This window comes from Salmo salar, chromosome ssa19, assembly GCF_905237065.1.
Source record: "Salmo salar chromosome ssa19, Ssal_v3.1, whole genome shotgun sequence".
NCBI classification, from domain to species: Eukaryota; Metazoa; Chordata; class Actinopteri; order Salmoniformes; family Salmonidae; genus Salmo; species Salmo salar.
In genome coordinates this window covers 45,094,214-45,113,774 of record NC_059460.1, presented here as the reverse complement: position 1 = coordinate 45,113,774, position 19,561 = coordinate 45,094,214, and the positions used below count along the sequence as shown (strand labels likewise).

General features: G+C 43.0%; 1 protein-coding gene across 1 annotated transcript in view; it reads left to right on the top strand.

Moving 5' to 3' along the window:
• The window catches only part of LOC106578905 (voltage-dependent T-type calcium channel subunit alpha-1G), a 252,055-nt gene that overhangs the window by 174,149 nt on the left and 58,345 nt on the right, over positions 1 to 19,561 (top strand). The window contains exons 19-22 of the mRNA XM_045702368.1: positions 1,772 to 1,956; positions 17,576 to 17,702; positions 18,284 to 18,409; positions 18,813 to 18,902. Coding sequence (XP_045558324.1) covers positions 1,772 to 1,956; positions 17,576 to 17,702; positions 18,284 to 18,409; positions 18,813 to 18,902 — 528 coding nt within the window. The remainder of the gene's footprint in view (positions 1 to 1,771; positions 1,957 to 17,575; positions 17,703 to 18,283; positions 18,410 to 18,812; positions 18,903 to 19,561) is intronic.

The window sequence follows — 19,561 nt, the reverse complement described above, 5'->3', positions numbered from 1 at the left end:
TCCCCAGCCTGAGTTCATGGTCCCTCTCCGTCCAGTATTTGTTCCCAAGTCCACGATTCCAGATAGCTCCTCTCCTGGTTCCTCTCCTTGCACTGCTCCTTACTCCGCTGCTTGGTCTTCTTGTGGTGGGTAATTCTGTAATGGCTGTCTGAAGAGAGAGTAGACCAAGGTGCAGCGGAGTTAGTGTTCATCATGAATAATTTAATCACATAAGAACACAATACAAAAAAACAAGAAAAAACCGACAGCCAAACAGTACTGACAGCTAACACACTGAACAGAAACAATTACCCACAAAACCCCAATGGAAAAACATGCACTTATGTGTGACTCCCAATCAACAACAACGAACTTCAGCTGTGCCTGATTGGGAGTCACACACGGCCCAAAACAAAGAAATACAAAAACATAGAAACAGAACATAGAACGCCCACCCAATGTAACACCCTGGCCTAACCAAAATAAAGAACAAAAAACCCCTCTCTATGGCCAGGGCGTTACATTTATAAACTTGCAAAAATGTTATAAACATGTTCTTGCTTTCTCTTTATGGGATATTGCGTGTAGATTAATGAGGATTTTTTTTTTTTTATCCAAGTTTAGAAAACGCTGTAACGTACTGTAACAAAATGTGGAAAAAGTCAAGTGGTCTGAATATTTTCCGAATGCATTGTATGCATATTACAAGCCAGGGTTTTGGTTATGAAAATATATATAATAAGAACAATAATAACAATAATAATAATGCTAAAACAAATTAGTATAAATATGCAAAAAAAATAGCATCCTCTCTGAATAGGCAGTTGCACAGTGGAGAGCATTTGGCCATTTATGTGGTAATAAAACATCTTCTGCTAATGTAGAAAATATTTTATTAACGGCCAAAAAATTTCCACACCCTGCTTAAAACAGTTCCACATGTGTGGAAATCCTAAAAACATATTCTCAACTGTACGCTACGCAAATGCGATTATAGATGCATGCAATGTGTATAAATAAATAAATAAAACATGTTGCAGGCTGTGTTCAAAACTGTCAAAGAAACCTGGCAAGCTTGATAGCTAGCAGCTAGTCTACCTACCGTGCCAAGCAACATCTCTCCAGACTTCAGGGTTTGGCAGTATCCCAGGACAGATAGCAGTGGTTCCAGTAACTGAGGCTAATCGCTTCGCGGGATCCAAATTAAACAGGTAGGCTAGTAAACAAACTTTCTTCAACTAAAAAAGTTTTTCAAAACAACAAACTGAGCTCAGCATATTTTTTGTTATTTATTTAACCAGGGAAAAACACATTGAGACCTAGGTCTCATTTCCAAATGTGCCCTGGAAACAATACAGAAAATAATATTATACACAATGTAAAACACAAAATTAAATAGCAAATATTATATACACAATAAACAATCAAACAAAACAAACACATTTATACATATAAAAATACCTTTCTCCTAAACTGACCCAGAGACAACAACACATCCAAATGAATGGTTACTTGGAGATTATTCCACATGACAGGGGTCTGGTAGGAAGAGGCCGAACTCTGTGGATACAAGTGGAGTGTCCAGCGTTAACCAACCCTGTGATCTAGTGTTGTAATTCCAGTTTCTATATTTTATCAGTGATGTTAAGTAAATTGGTACTGATGACCTCATTTATTAATTTGCTTTCACTATATGTGTTTGTATTGTTGTCTTTATTGTTTACCTGTTTGTATGTGAATGTAAGTGTGTAGACTATATGGCTTTAATGCCAGTGTCTGTGATTATTATCAGGTGGCTGCGCTGGGCTGGTTGTTTGGTGATAAGGCCTACCTGAGGAGTAGCTGGAACCTTCTAGACGGGTTGTTGGTGATGATCTCAGCCATAGACATCCTTGTCTCATTGGTGTCCAACAGCAGCCCCAAGATACTGGGTATGCTCCGGGTGCTGCGCCTGCTACGGACACTCAGGCCACTACGGTGAGTTTTATATACACACACACATGCATTGGAACACACACACGTGCAGGCCTCCTCACTATACCACTAATATACATTTTTCCAACACAGTACAGCTACCAGACTTACAGTGTGACTTTCCCCACTTCCAGTGTACTGTACCAACGTCACATATCTCCCACTAGGGAGGCCTGGAACAGCTGAAGCTACTTACAGCATGTACGTGAATGTTAGTGTGTGGGTTTTAACCATGGAATAAGGGAACTCACTTTAAAATGGGAAAACAATTTCTTGACTTTCTCTATCGGCGTCTTCATTCTCGGAGAATGGTTCATGAGGCGCAGAAGAGTAGTGTGTGTGTTGGGCATGTTGGTGTGTGTGTGTGTGTGTGTGTGTGTGTGTGTGTGTGTGTGTGTGTGTGTGTGTGTGTGTGTGTGTAAGGGAAGACTCAACAATATTTCTGATAAGTTACATTTTTCTCTCAGATGTCTGTATGATACATGGCCTGTCTGTGTGTTTGTTGTCATGCGGCTCAGTGTGTGCGCGTGTGTTTGTTCTTCCCTTGCCTCTTGTCTCTCCTCTCGTGAAGCTCTACCGACCTGCACTCAAATATTTATTAGCATCTCAAGAAAGCACAAAAATCTAGTAGGAGTTTTTCCTGCCCGATTTACCCACAAAACGCTGTGGATAACCACTTCAATCTCCTAGCTGACCCCTCTCAACTATGACCCCTGACCTCTAACGAAATGGAATCTACTATTCCTGTCTTCAGACTAGGATTGCTTTTATCTTCTGTTTGATATGTGTGTGTGTGTGTGTGTGTGTGTGTGTGTGTGTGTGTGTGTGTGTGTGTGTGTGTGTGTGTGTGTGTGTGTGTGTGTGTGTGTGTGTGTGTGTGTACATGTCTGTGTTTGTCCCCAGCAATAAAAACCCATCTGATGAACATAAATCAAAAGTCCAAGTCATTTTCTTTGATATAGTTTGTACAGCTGATGTGGGTTTATGTACTGTCTATGGGGTTTATGTACTGTCTAGGGGGTTTATGTACTGTCTATGGGGTTTATGTACTGTCTATGGGGTTTATGTACTGTCTAGGGGGTTTATGAGAACCTCTGACTGATTTAGACAACACTTCTTAAATGACACGAGGCCATACATGAGTCTTTCACAAGACATCATCACCAGCCATAGTTATATATAACATGTAATAGCATGACACAACAGATTAAATAAACTGGAATGAGGCTCTCACTCACAGCTGCACAAATAGAGCTGAGAGCAAACCTCCCCTACATTGCAATTATCACTAAAAGAGCAAAGAACCCTTTTGTGAAATGTAAAGAACCATTGAAGAGCTAAAAAGGTTATTTGAGTCATTACAGTTCCATATACAACCATTAGCCTTCCCAAACCCTTGAGGAACCCTTTTGTTAGTGTTCTCCTCCTCCCTTGATGTCTCTCTCTTTCTTTCAGTACATAAACCCAATAGACAGTACATAAACACCATAGACAGTACATAAACCCCCCCAGCTGTTCCAGAGGTAGTTCACTAGATTCAACTTGTCAATTAACACAATAATAACACCTATTGATTGTAAAAAACATATTATATGGCTAATCAGAAGAAAAAAAACATGTATGGGTCTTCAAAAGGATCTGCAAAGAACCAGATTAACGACATGTCTTTATAGAACCATTCTACATAAAGGGTTGTAACCGTAGCAGAACCCTTTTGTTGGTGCTACAGTGAGGGAAAAAAGTATTTGATCCCCTGCTGATTTTGTACGTTTGCCCACTGACAAAGAAATGATCAGTCTATAATTTTAATGGTAGGTTTATTTGAACAGTGAGAGGCAGAATAACAACAACAAAAATCCAGAAAAACGCATGTCAAAAATGTTATAAATTGATTTGCATTTTAATGAGGGAAATAAGTATTTGACCCCCTCTCAATCAGAAAGATTTCTGGCTCCCAGGTGTCTTTTATACAGGTAACGAGCTGAGATTAGGAGCACACTCTTAAAGGGACTGCTCCTAACCGCAGCTTGTTACCTGTAAAAAAGACACCTGTCCACAGAAGCAATCAATCAATCAGATTCCAAACTCTCCAGCATGGCCAAGACAAAAGTGCTCTCCAAGGATGTCAGGGACAAGATTGTAGACCTACACAAGGCTGGAATGGGCTACAAGACCATCGCCAAGCAGCTTGGTGAGAAGGTGACAAGAGTTGGTGCGATTATTCGCAAATGGAAGAAACACAAAAGAACTGTCAATCTCCCTCGGCCTGGGGCTCCATGCAAGATCTCACCTCGTGCAGTTGCAATGATCATGAGAACAGGGAGGAATCAACCCAGAACTACACGGGAGGATCTTGTCAATGATCTCAAGGCAGCTGGGACCATAGTCACCAAGAAAACAATTGGTAACACATTACGCCGTGAAGGACTGAAATCCTGCTGCGCCCGCAAGGTCCCCCTGCTCAAGAAAGCACATATACATGCCTGTCTGAAGTTTGCCAATGAACATCTGAATGATTCAGAGGACAACTGGGTGAAAGAGTTGTGGTCAGATGAGACCAAAATGGAGCTCTTTGGCATCAACTCCACTCGCCGTGTTTGGAGGAGGTGGAATGCTGCCTATGACCCCAAGAACACCATCCCCACCGTCAACCATGGAGGTGGAAACATTATGCTTTGGCGGTGTTTTTCTGCTAAGGGGACAGGACAACTTCACCGCATCAAAGGGACGATGGACGGGGCCATGTACCGTCAAATCTTGGGTGAGAACCTCCTTCCCTCAGCCAGGGCATTGAAAATGGGTCGTGGATGGGTATTCCAGCATGACAATGACCCAAAACACATGGCCAAGGCAACAAAGGAGTGGCTCAAGAAGAAGCACATTAAGGTCCTGGAGTGGCCTAGCCAGTCTCCAGACCTTAATCCCATAGAAAGTCTGTGGAGGGAGCTGAATGTTCGAGTTGGCAAACGTCAGCCTCGAAACCTTAATTACTTGGAGTAGATCTGCAAGGAGGAGTGGGACAAAATCCCTCCTGAGATGTGTGCAAACCTGGTGGCCAACTACAAGAAACGTCTGACCTCTGTGATTGCCAACAAGGGTTTTGCCACCAAGTACTAAGTCATGTTTTGCAGAGGGGTCAAATACTTATTTCCCTCATTAAAATGCAAATCATTTTCAAACATTTTTGACATGTGTTTTTCTGGATGTTTTTGTTGTTATTCTGTCTCTCACTGTTCAAATAAACCTACCATTAAAATTATAGACTGATCATTTCTTTGTCAGTGGGCAAACGTTAAAAATCAGCAGGGTATCAAATACTTTTTTCCCTCACTGTATATAGAACCTTTTATTCATGGTTATTTATGGAACCTTAGGAAAGGGTTCTTTATTGCACCATGCAGGTTCCATTTAGAACCTCATGACCATGGTTCTTTGTTCATTTCTCTCTCTCCCCCCCAAAAAAGTGATATGAACACTAGCACCAAAAAGGGTTCTGCTATGGTTACAAGCCAAATAACCCTTATTTGGCACTATATACCAAAAAAACTAAAAGAAATTGTGTGAACGGGGAATAGATAAAGAGAGGGAGAGAGAGAAATGCTGAGCTGATGTTCTCCCCTCCCACCTACAAACACTACAGATTATCGCTCTGATCAGGAAATATTACATGAATAATTTATCCTTTGAGGGTATTAATTAGCTTTCAAACCCTGATACTCAGACGAAAGAAGAAGAGAGGAGAGAAGAAGGGAGTAGAAGAGGGGAGGGGAGGGCAGCGGAGAAGAGAAGAGAAGAGAAGAGGAGAGGAGAGGAGAGGAGAGGAGAGGAGAGGAGAGGAGAGGAGAGGAGAGGAGAGGAGAGGAGAGGAGAGGAGAGGAGAGGAGAGGAGAGGAGAGGAGCGGAGCATGAAAATGCCACAATATTAGTATGCTGGTCTGGGAGTCTGTGCTGTACTGAAGGTCGTCTCAGAGAAAGTTCAGTTAGTTTGACAGGAAAGTAAACTTCTGATCAAGCAAAGCTCTGAAAACGAGGGCTTACTGTATACAGCGCTGCACTGTATATGTGGAAACCCTAGAGATACTCATAACATGGATTCTGAACTGAGCTTGTGTGGCAGGAATCTCATAGGACTAAATTAAAATAATGGAGAATATCAAAGCTTTACAAAGCACTGTGGCATTAATAGCTAAAAAGCAGATCAATGTTTTATCACATAAAAAATATATCACAAAACATGACCCCTCACCCTGTAGATTATGTAATTATCTGGAGGGTTCAATCCTCGGCACACCAGAGAATTGGACAAAATAATACTTGTGTGATTTATTTGTGTGTTTTTCAGTTTGTCAGTTCAGAGGCTTTAGTTTCAGGACAGGAAAAGAGAAGAGTGGGTGAATTAAACATGAGTCTGTCTGTGTTTTCCCCTGAAGCACTGGAGTGTGTATGGTTCACACACACACACACACACACACACACACACACACACACACACACACACACACACACACACACACACACACACACACACACGATATACCTCTCTGTCTGATGTGACATTACAGGCAGAGGAAGAGTTTCTGTTCATCTAACTCCTCACAGAGTTTAACTCCTCTTTCTCATGTCTTCATTTCATACATTCATCAAACTTGTAAATGAGAACTTGTTCTCAACTAGCCTACCTGGTTAAATAAAGGTGAAATATATATATATATATATATACTGCTCAAAAAAATAAAGGGAACACTTAAACAACACAGCCTAGATCTGAATGAAAGAAATAATCTTATTAAATACTTTTTCCTTTACATAGTTGAATGTGCAGACAACAAAATCACACAAAAATTATCAATGGAAATCCAATTTATCAACCCATGGAGGTCTGGATTTGGAGTCACACTCAAAATTAAAGTGGAAAACCACACTACAGGCTGATCCAACTTTGATGTAATGTCCTTAAAACAAGTCAAAATGAGGCTCAGTAGTGTGTGTGGCCTCCACGTGCCTGTATGACCTCCCTACAATGCCTGGGCATGCTCCTGATAAGGTGGCGGATGGTCTCCTGAGGGATCTCCTCCCAGACCTGGACTAAAGCATCCGCCAACTCCTGGACAGTCTGTGGTGCAACGTGGCGTTGGTGGATGGAGCGAGACATGATGTCCCAGATGTGCTCAATTGGATTCAGGTCTGGGGAACGGTCGGGCCAGTACATAGCAGCAATGCCTTCCTCTTGCAGGAACTGCTGACACACTCCAGCCACATGAGGTCTAGCATTGTCTTGCATTAGGAGGAACCCAGGGCCAACCGCACCAGCATATGGTCTCACAAGGGGTCTGAGGATCTCATCTCGGGAACCTAATGGCAGTCAGGCTACCTCTGGTGAGCACATGGAGGGCTGTGCGGCCCCCCAAAGAAATGCCACCCCACACCATGACTGACCCACCGCCAAACCGGTCATGCTGGAGGATGTTGCAGGCAGCAGAACGTTCTCTACGGCGTCTCCAGACTCTGTCACGTCTGTCACATGTGCTCAGTGTGAACCTGCTTTCATCTGTGAAGAGCACAGGGCGCCAATGGCGAATTTGCCAATCTTGGTTTTCTCTGGCAAATGCCAAACGTCCTGCACGGTGTTGGGCTGTAAGCACAACCCCCACCTGTGGACGTCGGGCCCTCATACCACCCTCATGGAGTCTGTTTCTGACCGTTTGAGCAGACACATGCACATTTGTGGCCTGCTGGAGGTCATTTTGCAGGGCTCTGGCAGTGCTCCTCCTGCTCCTCCTTGCACAAAGGCGGAGGTAGCGGTCCTGCTGCTGGGTTGTTGCCCTCCTACGACCTCCTTCACGTCTCCTGATGTACTGGCCTGTCTCCTGGTAGCGCCTCCATGCTCTGGACACTACGCTGACAGACACAGCAAACCTTCTTGCCACAGCTCGCATTGATGTGCCATCCTGGATGAGCTGTACTACCTGAGCCACTTGTGTGGGTTGTAGACTCCGTCTCATGCTACCACTAGAGTGAAAGCACCGCCAGCATTCAAGTGACCAAAACATCAGCCAGGAAGCATAGGAACTGAGAAGTGGTCTGTTGTCCCCACCTGCAGAACCACTCCTTTATTGGGGGTGTCTTGCTAATTGCCTATAATTTCCACCTGTTGTCTATTCCATTTGCACAACAGCATGTGAAATGTATTGTCAATCAGTGTTGCTTCCTAAGTGGACAGTTTGATTTCACAGAAGTGTGATTGACTTGGAGTTACATTGTGTTGTTTAAGTGTTCCCTTTACTTTTTTGGGCAGTGTATATATATATATATATATATATATATATATATATATATATATATATATATATATATGTCACACGATTGCTAGGAGTGGTGGTAGGAGTCAGGCGCAGAGAGCAGAGGTACCGAGCTTTGTGTTTATTTCAATCAAAAACACAACACGAACAACGCCAACACAAACGGCGTGGAAAAAATGCCAAGTGCCCAAAACAGGTGCACAGCCAGCCTACAATATACCAGTCGTAAATCGCCAGCACATCCAATGACAAAAACACAACCTGACGATAAAATAATCCCGCACAACACGGGGCGGGCTAACCAGGCTTAAATAACCAAAATCAAAAGACAAATGAGGAACAGGTGCAAACAATAAGACAAACCAAACGAAAAGGAAAAAAGGATCAGCGGCAGCTAGTAGGTCGGTGACGACGACCGCCGAGCGCCGCCCAAGCAGGCAGGGGAGCCACCTTCGGTGGGATTCGTGACAATATATATATATATATATATATATTAACTCAGTCCTGCTCAGTTCAGCTCAGTTCAACTCAGTTCAGCTCAGTTCTAACACTCTGCATACACTAAAGATGGTATGAAAGGAAAGACAACATGTTAGTCATTTAGCAGACGCTCTTATCCAGAGCAACTTACGGTAGTGAGTGGGTACATTTACTTACTAGTCCCCCAGGGGCTCCTGAGTGGCGTAGCGGTCTAAGGCACTGCATCTCAGTGCAAGAGGTGTCGCTACAGTCCCTGCTTTGAATCCAGGCTTTATCACAGCGGTCTGAGGCCCTGCATCTCAGTGCAAGAGATGTTGCTACCATCTCTGGTTTGAATCCAGGCTGTTTCACAGTGGTCTAAGGCCCTGCACCTCAGTGCAAGAGGTGTCACTACAGTCCCTGGTTCGAATCCAGGCTGTATCACATCTGACCGTGATTGGGAGTCCCATAGGGCGGTGAAGCGTCGTCCTGGGTAGGCTGTCATTGTAGATAAGAATTTGTTCTTAACTGACTTGCCTAGTTAAAACTTCTTGCGGATCATTGGGACGCTACCGTCCCACCTGGCCAACATCCAGTGAAACCGCAGAGCACCAAAGTCAAATTACAGAAATTGTAATATTAAACATTCATGAAAATACAAGTGTCATACATCATTTAAAAGCTTAACTTCTTGTTAATCCAGCCGCTTTGTCAGATTTCAAAAAGGCTTTACGGTGAAAGCACACCATGCGATTATCTGAGGACAGCGCCCTGCACACAAAAGCATTACATACATTTTTCAACCAAGCAGCACAAAAGTCAGAAATAGCGATAAAATAAATCACTTAACTTTGAAGAACTTCATCGAGTTTGCAATCACAAGGGTCCCAGCTACATAACAAATGGTCCTTTTGTTCGATAAAGTCCTTCTTTATATCCCAAAAAAGTACGTTTCAATGGCGCGCTTGACTCAGTAATCCAACGGTTTCCCTCGTTCAAAATGCATACAAAATGAATCCCGTAAGTTACCAATAAACTTCTTCTAAACAAGTCAAACAATGTTCCTAATCAATCCTCAGGCACCCAATTATGTAAGTAAATGATACAATTTAAGACGGAGAATACCGTAGACCATTACTGGAGATAAATCACGAAGTATGCACACTCACCGGAACGCGCTACAAACACTACAGCCAAAATGGGAGCCACTTAGAAAAACTACAAATTCTAGCTCATTTTTCAAAAAACAAGCCTGAAACTCTTTCTAAAGACTGTTGACATCTAGTGGAAGCCCTAGGAACTGCAAACTGGGAGGACTTCCTTTTATATTCCCATTCCCAGCCATTGTAATCAGAGGTGAGCTGAAAAAAAAAACTCTGGATGGATTGTCCTAGGGTTATCACCTGCCATATCAGTTCTGTTATACTCACAGACATTATTTTAACCTTTTTGTAAACTTTAGAGTGTTTTCTATACAAGTGTGTTTTCAATACACTCCATTTTCTATGGAGTGTCACAGGTACTGCAGGATTTTGTTCCAACTATGCAGCACACCTGACCAAATCAAATGAAACAATTCACATATTTAACTGATGTTATTGCGGGTGTAGTTAAATGCTGATCAGTTCAGTGATTGCCTAAATTCAACACACCTGTTCTTCCAGGATGGTTAAATCATAGACGTGAAGTGCCAGCGGCAGTCCAGGACCAGGGTGTCCTAACCCTGCCGTAGACGATGTAATTATCTGGAAAATTCTATCCTCGTAACCCTTTGCCCTGTGACAGCATGCCTCATTAATTAAATTAAAACAGCCTCCAAACATTATGGAGAAGCATCTCTCTTTTCTCTCCCTCTCACTTTTTCCGTCTCTCTCTCGCCATGTATGAATAGATATTATGGAAAGTGCCTCATTCGGTGTATGTCCTTGCCATAAAATACTTGGCTCTCCATAACAAGCACCTATCCTCTGTGAACTCGCTGACCTCTCGTGTTTCCTCCCTCTCTCTCGCGTTCGTGACTTTCTCGCTTTACCGTTTTCACTTTCTCTCAAACACAATCTCCTCTTATTGTTGTGGAGGAGATAATAATAATGATAATAATAATAATAATAATATATAATGTTTCAGATGATACATAGCTATACAGTATATACCACACAGGAAGAGAGGGAGAGAGAGAGAGAGAGAGACAGAGAGAGAGAGTTGTTTAGGTCAATTACAGAGCAGCCAGCCCAGATGGCGACGCCTGTGGCTCTCCCTCCCCTCTCTTCCCCTTCGTTTCTCCTTCCTCCCTCCCCCTCTCCCCCTTCCCCCTCTTCACAAGGCATCAGTGACAGTCAATTGCCCTCATCCCCCCAGTACCTCCTCACCTGACATCTCCTCACCTCTCTCTCTTCATTGTAGGTGGTGAATTACGTTTCTGGTCCTCACAAATTTGTTACACAAGAAGAGATCAGTCTGTTCCTATCGCCCACCCGGTGCCCTTGGAGAGTACTGGATGACTTCCATCTCTCCACGCCTGCCTTTGATTCATTTCCTTCCACTCCTTTCCTCTTTTGACCTTTTCCCAGTCTCCTCCCACTCACAAGGCAGGCAGGGCGCTAGACCTCATCTTCACTAGAGGCTGTTCGCCTACTAATCTCATTGTAACCCCATTCCAGGTCTCTGATCAATGCTTTCTTTCCTTTTCTCTCCCTCTCTTCCCCAACCCTAGCCACTCAGATGGTCATGCGCCATCAGAATCTTCGTTCTCTCTCTCCAACTGTTCTCTCCTCTTCTATCTTATCATCACTACCTTGTGCTAAATCCTTCTCCCACCTGTCTCCTGTCCCCTTTCCTACAGGCCAGCTAAGCCCTCCCTTCCTGCTCTGTGGTTGAGTGACTCATTGTGAGCTTACAGAACAGGGATGAGGGCAACTGAGTGAAAATGGAGGAAAACTAAACTTCCAGAGGACCTATCATCCTTTCACTCCCTCCTCTCTACCTTCTATTCCTCTGCTAAAGTCACTTTCTATGACTCTACATTTCAAACTCTTTGCCACCTTCTCTCACAGTTACAGTTTAGTAATTTAGTAGACGGTCTTATTCAGAGCAACTTACAGGAGCAATTAGCACATTGACCGATTTTTCACCTTGTCGGCCTGGGGATTCTATTCAGCAACTTTTCGGTTACTTGCCCAACGCTCTTATTAATTGCTAGGCTATCTTAACCTCTCTGGGCTAGGTGGCACCAAATCGTCCCACCTACGTAACAGCCAGTTGAATCCTGTGGCGCGATTTTCAAATACCTTAGAAATGCTATTACTTCAATTTCTCAAACATATGACTATTTTACAGCTATTTAAAGACAAGACTCTCGTTAATCTAACCACACTGTCCGATTTCAAAAAGGCTTTACAACGAAAGCAAAACATTAGATTATGTCAGCAGAGTACCCAGCCAGAAATAATCAGACACCCATTTTTCAAGCTAGCATATAATGTCACATAAACCCAAACCACAGCTAAATGTAGCACTAACCTTTGATGATCTTCATCAGATGACAACCCTAGGACATTATGTTATACAATACATGCATGTTTTGTTCAATCAAGTTCATATTTATATCAAAAAACAGCTTTTTACAGTAGCATGTGACGTTCAGAACTAGCATACCCCGGGGAATTTACTAACAATTTACGAAATTACTCACGATAAACGTTCACAAAAAACATAACAATTATTTTAAGAATTATAGATACAGAACTCCTCTATGCACTCGATATGTCCGATTTTAAAATAGCTTTTTGATGAAAGCACATTTTGCAATATTCTAAGTACATAGCCCAGCCATCACGGGCTAGCTATTTAGACACCCAGCAAGTTTAGCCTTCACCAAAATCAGATTTACTATTACAAAAGTTTGATTACCTTTGATGTTCTTCGTCAGAATGCACTCCCAGGACTTCTACTTCAATAACAAATGTTGGTTTGGTCCCAAATAATCCATCGTTATATCCAAACAGCGGCGTTTTGTTCGTGCGTTCAAGAAACTATCCGAAATGGTAAATCAGGGTTACGAGCATGGCGCATTTCGTGACAAAAAATGTCTAAATATTCCATTACCCTACTTCGAAGCATGTCAACCGCTGTTTAAAATCAATTTTTATGCAATTTATCTCGTAAAAAAGCGATAATATTCCGACCGGGAATCTGCGTTTCGGTAAATAGAGGGAAAAAAAGAAAGACGGGGGCGACCAGTGCACGCGCCTAAGCCCACTGTCCCCTGATCGGCCACTTGACAAAGGCGATAATGTGTTTCAGCCTGGGGCTGGAATGACGACATTCAGCTTTTTCCCGGACTCTGAGAGCCTATGGGAGCCGTGGGAAGTGTCACGTTACCGCAGAGATCCTTTGTTTTTGGAAAGAGATGTCAAAGAGAGCCAATAAATGGTCAGACAGGCCACTTCCTGTAAAGGAATCTCTCAGGTTTTGGCCTGCCATATGAGTTCTGTTATACTCACAGACACCATTTAAACAGTTTTAGAAACTTTAGGGTGTTTTCTATCCATATCTAATAAGTATATGCATATTCTAGTTACTGGGTAGGAGTAGTAACCAGATTAAATCGGGTACGTTTTTTATCCGGCCGTGTAAATACTGCCCCCTAGCCCTAAGAGGTTAATCCTCCACCACTTTCAAAAGAAGTTTGACGATATCCACTCCTTGAGTCCACTGGTCCCACTCACATAGAACTACACTATGCCTTGACCTATTTCTCCCATCTCTCTCTCCAGATGAAATCCTTTGGCTAGTGATGTCTCGCTGCCTGGTGACCTGCCCCTATTGAACCCACCCCCTCCTCCCTTCTCCAGACCATCTCTGGAGACCTTCTCCCATTCCTCACTTCCCTCATCCACCCATCCCTGACAAATGGCTCCCCTCCTCAAGAAACCAACACTCGACCCCTCTGATGTCAACAACTACAGAACAGTATTCCATCTTTGTTTTCTTTCCAAAACACTTGAGCGTGCCCCTGACCTCTGACCCTGATCTCTGACCAACTCTCTCGTTATCTCTGTCAGAACCATCTTCTTGACCATAACCAGTCAGAGCACTCTCCTCTGCATCACGGAGGCTCTCAGCCCTGCAAAAGCTGACACTCTCTCTTCTGTTCTCATCCTCCTATCCACTGCCTTCGACACCATTAACCATCAGATCCTCCTCTCCACCCTCTCAGGGCTGGGTTCTCAGGCTCTGCACACTCTTAGATTGCATCTAGATCTGAGTCTGCAAAAGAAGGTTGACAATGTTTTTACACTGCTGCTACTCGCTGTTTATTATCTATGCATAGTCACTTTATCCCTACCTACATGTACAAATTACCTTGACTAAGCTATACCCCCGTACGTTGACTCGGTACCGGTAACCCCTGTATATAGCCTCATTATTTTATTGTGTCACTTTTTTTATGTTTATGTAGTAAGTATTTTCTTAACTCTATTTTCTTAAAAATGCATTGTTGATTAAGGGCTTGTAAGTAAGCATTTCACGGTAAGTTCTACACCTGTTCTATTCGGGGGATGAGACAATTACAATTTGATTTGATTTGATGAGAGGATCTGAGACTGCACCACATGTTCTCACTACTGGTGTCCCCCAGGGTTCTAGGCCCCCTCTTAATTCTCAATACACCAAGTCACCAACACACATCTCTGTGTTCATGGCTGATATCTCAGCTTGGATTTCGGCCCACCACTTCAAACTCAACCTTGATAAGACAAAGCTGCTCTTCCGCCTGATGAAGGCCTGCTTGCTCCAAGGTCTCTCCATAATGGTTGACAACTCCACGGTGTCCCCCTCCCAGAGTTCACAGAACCTTGGCTTGACCCTGCAAAACAACCTGTCATTCTCTGCAAACATCAAAGCAGTGACTCGCTGCTGCAGGTTCATGCTCTACATCATGTGTGGAGTACAACGCCGCTTCCCACAGGAAGCGGAGCAGGTCCTTATCCAGGCTCTTGTCATCTCACGTCCAGACTACTGCAACTCTCTGTTGGCTGAGCTCCTTGCTTGTGCCATTAAACCCCTGCAACTTATCCAGAATGCCATAACCTTCGCAAGTTCTCCTATGTCACCCTGTTCCTCTTCACCCTCCACTGGCTTCCATTCGAAGCTCCTATCTACTACAAGACCATAGTTCTTGCCTATGGAGTTGCAAGGGGAACTGCCCCTCTCTACCGTCAGGCTAATGCTCAAACCATACATTCCAACCCGAGCACTCCATTCTGCCCCTTCTGGTGTCGTAGCCATCCCACCCCTACAGGGGTCAGCTCCCACTCAGGCCAGTGAAAGCCCTTCTTTTCTCAGCATTCCCCTGAAGCTAGGACAGCAGAGTTCCTGCCCATCTTCCAAAATTGTCTGAAATGACAATGTTAAATAAGCCCCCCCCCATCATATTTTCCTACTAACACTGACTTTGCTGGTAGGTACCTTACTTGCTAGGATTTTGCTATGTGGTTGTTCTCACCCAGCTATAGATGAATGCATAGATAATGTATATTTGCAAATATCAGTGTTATTGATTTAGTCTAATTCAGCCTACGTCTCAGCCTTATCCCCATATCCTCCAAATATAATGTCTCAGTCCTTCTCTTAACCTGTTGGGGCTACAGGTTAGCAATGAACCCCGAGTCGGGATTGCTAACAAGGCTGGAAATTCAAAACATCAAAAATCTAATAATTTCAATTTCTCAAACAATCAACTATTTTACACAATTTAAAAGATAAACATCTCCTTAATCTAACCACATTGTTCGATTTTCAAAGAGGCTTTACGGCAAAAGCATAAAGTTAGATTATGTTAGGACAGTACATAGCCACAAAAGTACAAACATCCATTTTCAATTCAAGGTCAGGCGTCACCAAAAGCAGAAACCAGCTAGAATTATGTACTAACCTTTGTCAATCTCCATCAGATGACACTCCTAGGACATTATGTTATACAATACATGCATTTTTTGTTCCATCAAGTTCATATTTATATCCAAAAACAGCATTTTACAGTAGCGTGAAATTCAGATTTTTTCTTCTCTGAAATGCTTCCGGTGAACATAACAAAATTACTATTCGAAAACATTGGTAAATTATAATATTGTCATTCAAAGAATAATATATTATCATCTCGTAATTGCTACCGAATGGCCAGATCTCAAAATAACTTTACTGGGAAATCACATTTTGCAATAAACGGGGTGCTATGCTAAGAACAATAAGCTATGCTATACAGTTAGCATCATCTAAAATCGATAATAACATTGTAAATATCCCCTTACCTTTGATTATCTCCATCAGAAGGCAGGCATCCCAGGTCCGGAAGGCATCCCAGGTCCGGAACAAATGTGGTTTCTTTTGACAAAGTTCATAATTTATGTCCAAATAACACCAAGTACTTAGCGTTCATTATGCTCCCACAAAACGTGGTGGGGGAGTGTAAAATCACGCCGAAAAGCTAAAAAAACCTAGTAAATAATCTATTTACGTTCGTTCAAACATGTCAAATGTTGTTTAGCATTAATCTTTTGGTCCATTTTTAACGTTAAACATCAGTAATATTTTCACACAACCTATCCTATGTCTAGATAAACAATGATGACAAACTCACGCTTCTCAGATTTATGCGCAGGCACAAAAAATGAAGTGATGACATGTCAACTTCCTTGGATTCTAATTTGCTCTCTGTTTATCATAGACGCTTCAAACAACTTTATAAAGATCGTTGACATCTAGTGGAAGCCGTAGGTGTTGCGAAATGAATCCTTTCTCACTATGGTATCTATAAAACAATGACACTAAATAGTACAGTCACAAAATTCACATTTTTTTTAAATCTATTTTTCACAGGTTTTTGCCTGCAATATGAGTTTTGTTATACTTACAGACACCATTCAAACTGTTTTAGAAAATTCAGAGTGTTTTCTATCCGAATGTGTTAATAATATGCATATCCTAGCTTCTGAGTTGGTGTAGGAGGCAGTTAAAAATGGGCACATATTCTTTTCAAAATGTCTCAATACTGCCCCCGAGCCCCAACAGGTTTTAATGAGTTATTGACTTCCTCTCACTCCCTGCACCTCGCTCCCCGAATAAGAACTGCAAACATAAGAACGAATGGACTGAAGACAAAGCTGAGCTCAGCATGCTAGATAGTTACAGATATATACTGAGAAAGGCACAAAAACAAGTAGAGACAGAGGCAGAGGCAGAGGCAGAGGCAGAGGCAGAGGCAGAGGCAGAGGCAGAGGCAGACAGACAGACAGACAGACAGACAGACAGACAGACAGACAGACAGACAGACAGACAGACAGACAGACAGACAGACAGACAGACAGACAGACAGACAGACAGACAGACAGACAGACAGACAGACAGACAGACAGACAGACAGACAGACAGACAGGCAGGCAGTATGGTGGAGACAGTGAAGAGAGAGAGGTGAGGTCAGGTGAGGTACTGGAGTGATGAGGGCAATTGACTGTCACTGATGCCCTGTGACAGAAAGGAGGGAGGGGTGAAGAATGGGAAGGGGGAGAGAGGAAGGAGAAAGGAAGAGGGGGAGGGAGAGCCACAGGCGTCTCCATCTGGGCTGGCTGCTCTGTAATTGACCTTAACAACTCTCTCTCTCTCTCTCTCTCTCTCTCTCTCTCTCTCTCTCTCTCTCTCTCTCTCTCTCTCTCTCTCTCTCTCCTGCACTCTTCCTCAGTCTTCCGAGTCTAACATTGTGTTTCTCTCTCTCTCTCTCTCTCTCTCGCACTCTCTCACTCTCTCTCCTGCACTCTTCCTCAGTCTTCCGAGTCTAACATTGTGTTTCTGTCTCTCTCGTCCAGTGTGATCAGCAGGGCCCCAGGTCTGAAGCTGGTAGTGGAGACTCTGATGTCATCTCTGAAGCCCATAGGGAACATTGTGGTCATCTGCTGCGCCTTCTTCATCATCTTTGGTATCCTGGGAGTACAGGTGAGGTCGGAGGGCCCGGCATATTATACATTTTCCCGAAACAATATCAACCAACCAATATCAGGGAAAATGTTTCTTTCTCTTCTGGGCTCTTTCCACACACCCATCTCTCCTCCTGAGAGTGACAACGTTGGAACTGACAAGTGGCTAATATGTCATTACGCATAAGCACCCTCTTCTCCATTCACCCCCTGACAGGGCTCTTAGGTCGTACATCAGCAGGAAAGTGCTCTTCCAGGTGGTTTTCACGATATAACTCAGGTGTGAGGGCTCAACTCTGCTTGTCAAGTCGTATAGATGGATAAGATGTGGTCGTTAGCCCACTGTCCAATTTACACTTAGTGTTCTGTGTGTCCTTGAAGTCACAAAATATGTCACCTGTGTGTATGTGAGTGTGTGCATGAGTTACATGCCACCAATCACGAGAGGACATGCAAGGTCACTAGGGAATCCTCTCATGGGATATGGCCTGAAGACCAATTGGAATTTACCATAAAGGTGGCGTGTGTGTGTGTGTGTGTGTGTGTGTGTGTGTGTGTGTGTGTGTGTGTGTGTGTGTGTGTGTGTGTTTCTCTCTCCAGCTCTTCAAGGGGAAGTTCTTTGCGTGTCAGGGAGAGGACGTGAGAAACGTCACTAACAAGTCAGACTGCATGATGGCCAACTACAAGTGGGTCAGACAGCAGTACAACTTTGACAACCTGGCACAGGTACCATTCACAATACAACCAGACACAGGTACCATTCACAATACAACCAGACACAGGTACCATTCACAATACAACCAGACACAGGTACCATTCACAATACAACCAGACACAGGTACCATTCACAATACTTACAGAGGGTTGTATCCCCACTACTTTCTTTCTAAACTTCCCTAGTGGAAACCTTGTTATTGACCGATGCTTGTGGTGGTATCACAACCTACTGTAGGTAGCCTAGCGGTTAGGAGCGTTGGGCCAGTAACCGGAAGGTTCGAATCCCGAGCCGATTAGGTGACAAATCTGACAATTGAGCAAGGCACTTAAACCTAATTGCTCCTGTAAGTCAATCTGGATACGCGTGTCTGATAAATGACGTAAATGTATGATGTTCTCCTTCTCTCTCCAGGCTCTGATGTCTCTGTTCGTGCTGGCCTCTAAGGATGGTTGGGTTGACATCATGTATGATGGATTAGATGCAGTGGGAGTCGACCAACAGGTATACAACAGACAGACAGACACACACACACACACACACACACACACACACAAGAGCAATTTATATACACAGGTTCAAAGAAACCATCTAACTGATCCTTGCAGAAGGTAAGACATTCTAGAGATAAGAAAGTGCTACATTTTTCTTAAAGGGGAAATGTAGTAAAAAATGTGATCTTGCATTTTTTATTTTAAGATATTCCACACTAGGAGATCGAAATAACACTCTGAAATTGTGAAAATTATGAAAATAACTTTTTGTGTAAAAGCTGTTTGAAAAAAATGCCTGGAATTTTAGCCTGTTCATGTGGAATGAACGTTTTGACCCACAGAATAATACACCAATGACTGTTCATCTGGGTAAGGGGTGGGGTCTAGACTATCCCACCAGCCAATCAGGGCTTTGTATGTAAATATCTTCAAATTTGTTTCCTAACCCCAACACGATCAGACTTCGGCAAAGGAGGCCCAAGGAAATGAACGATAAAACATTTTATTTTTGGAGGTAATTTTATAAAATAAACACACATAGTGATTAATTAGACATTCGGTAATGATTAAAAAGAATAAGAGCTACATTCATCTTAATATCAGATAAAACTCCACCCTCAAAACAAGCCGTTGTTTGTTTCATTAATTCCTATGCTAATACCACTGTAG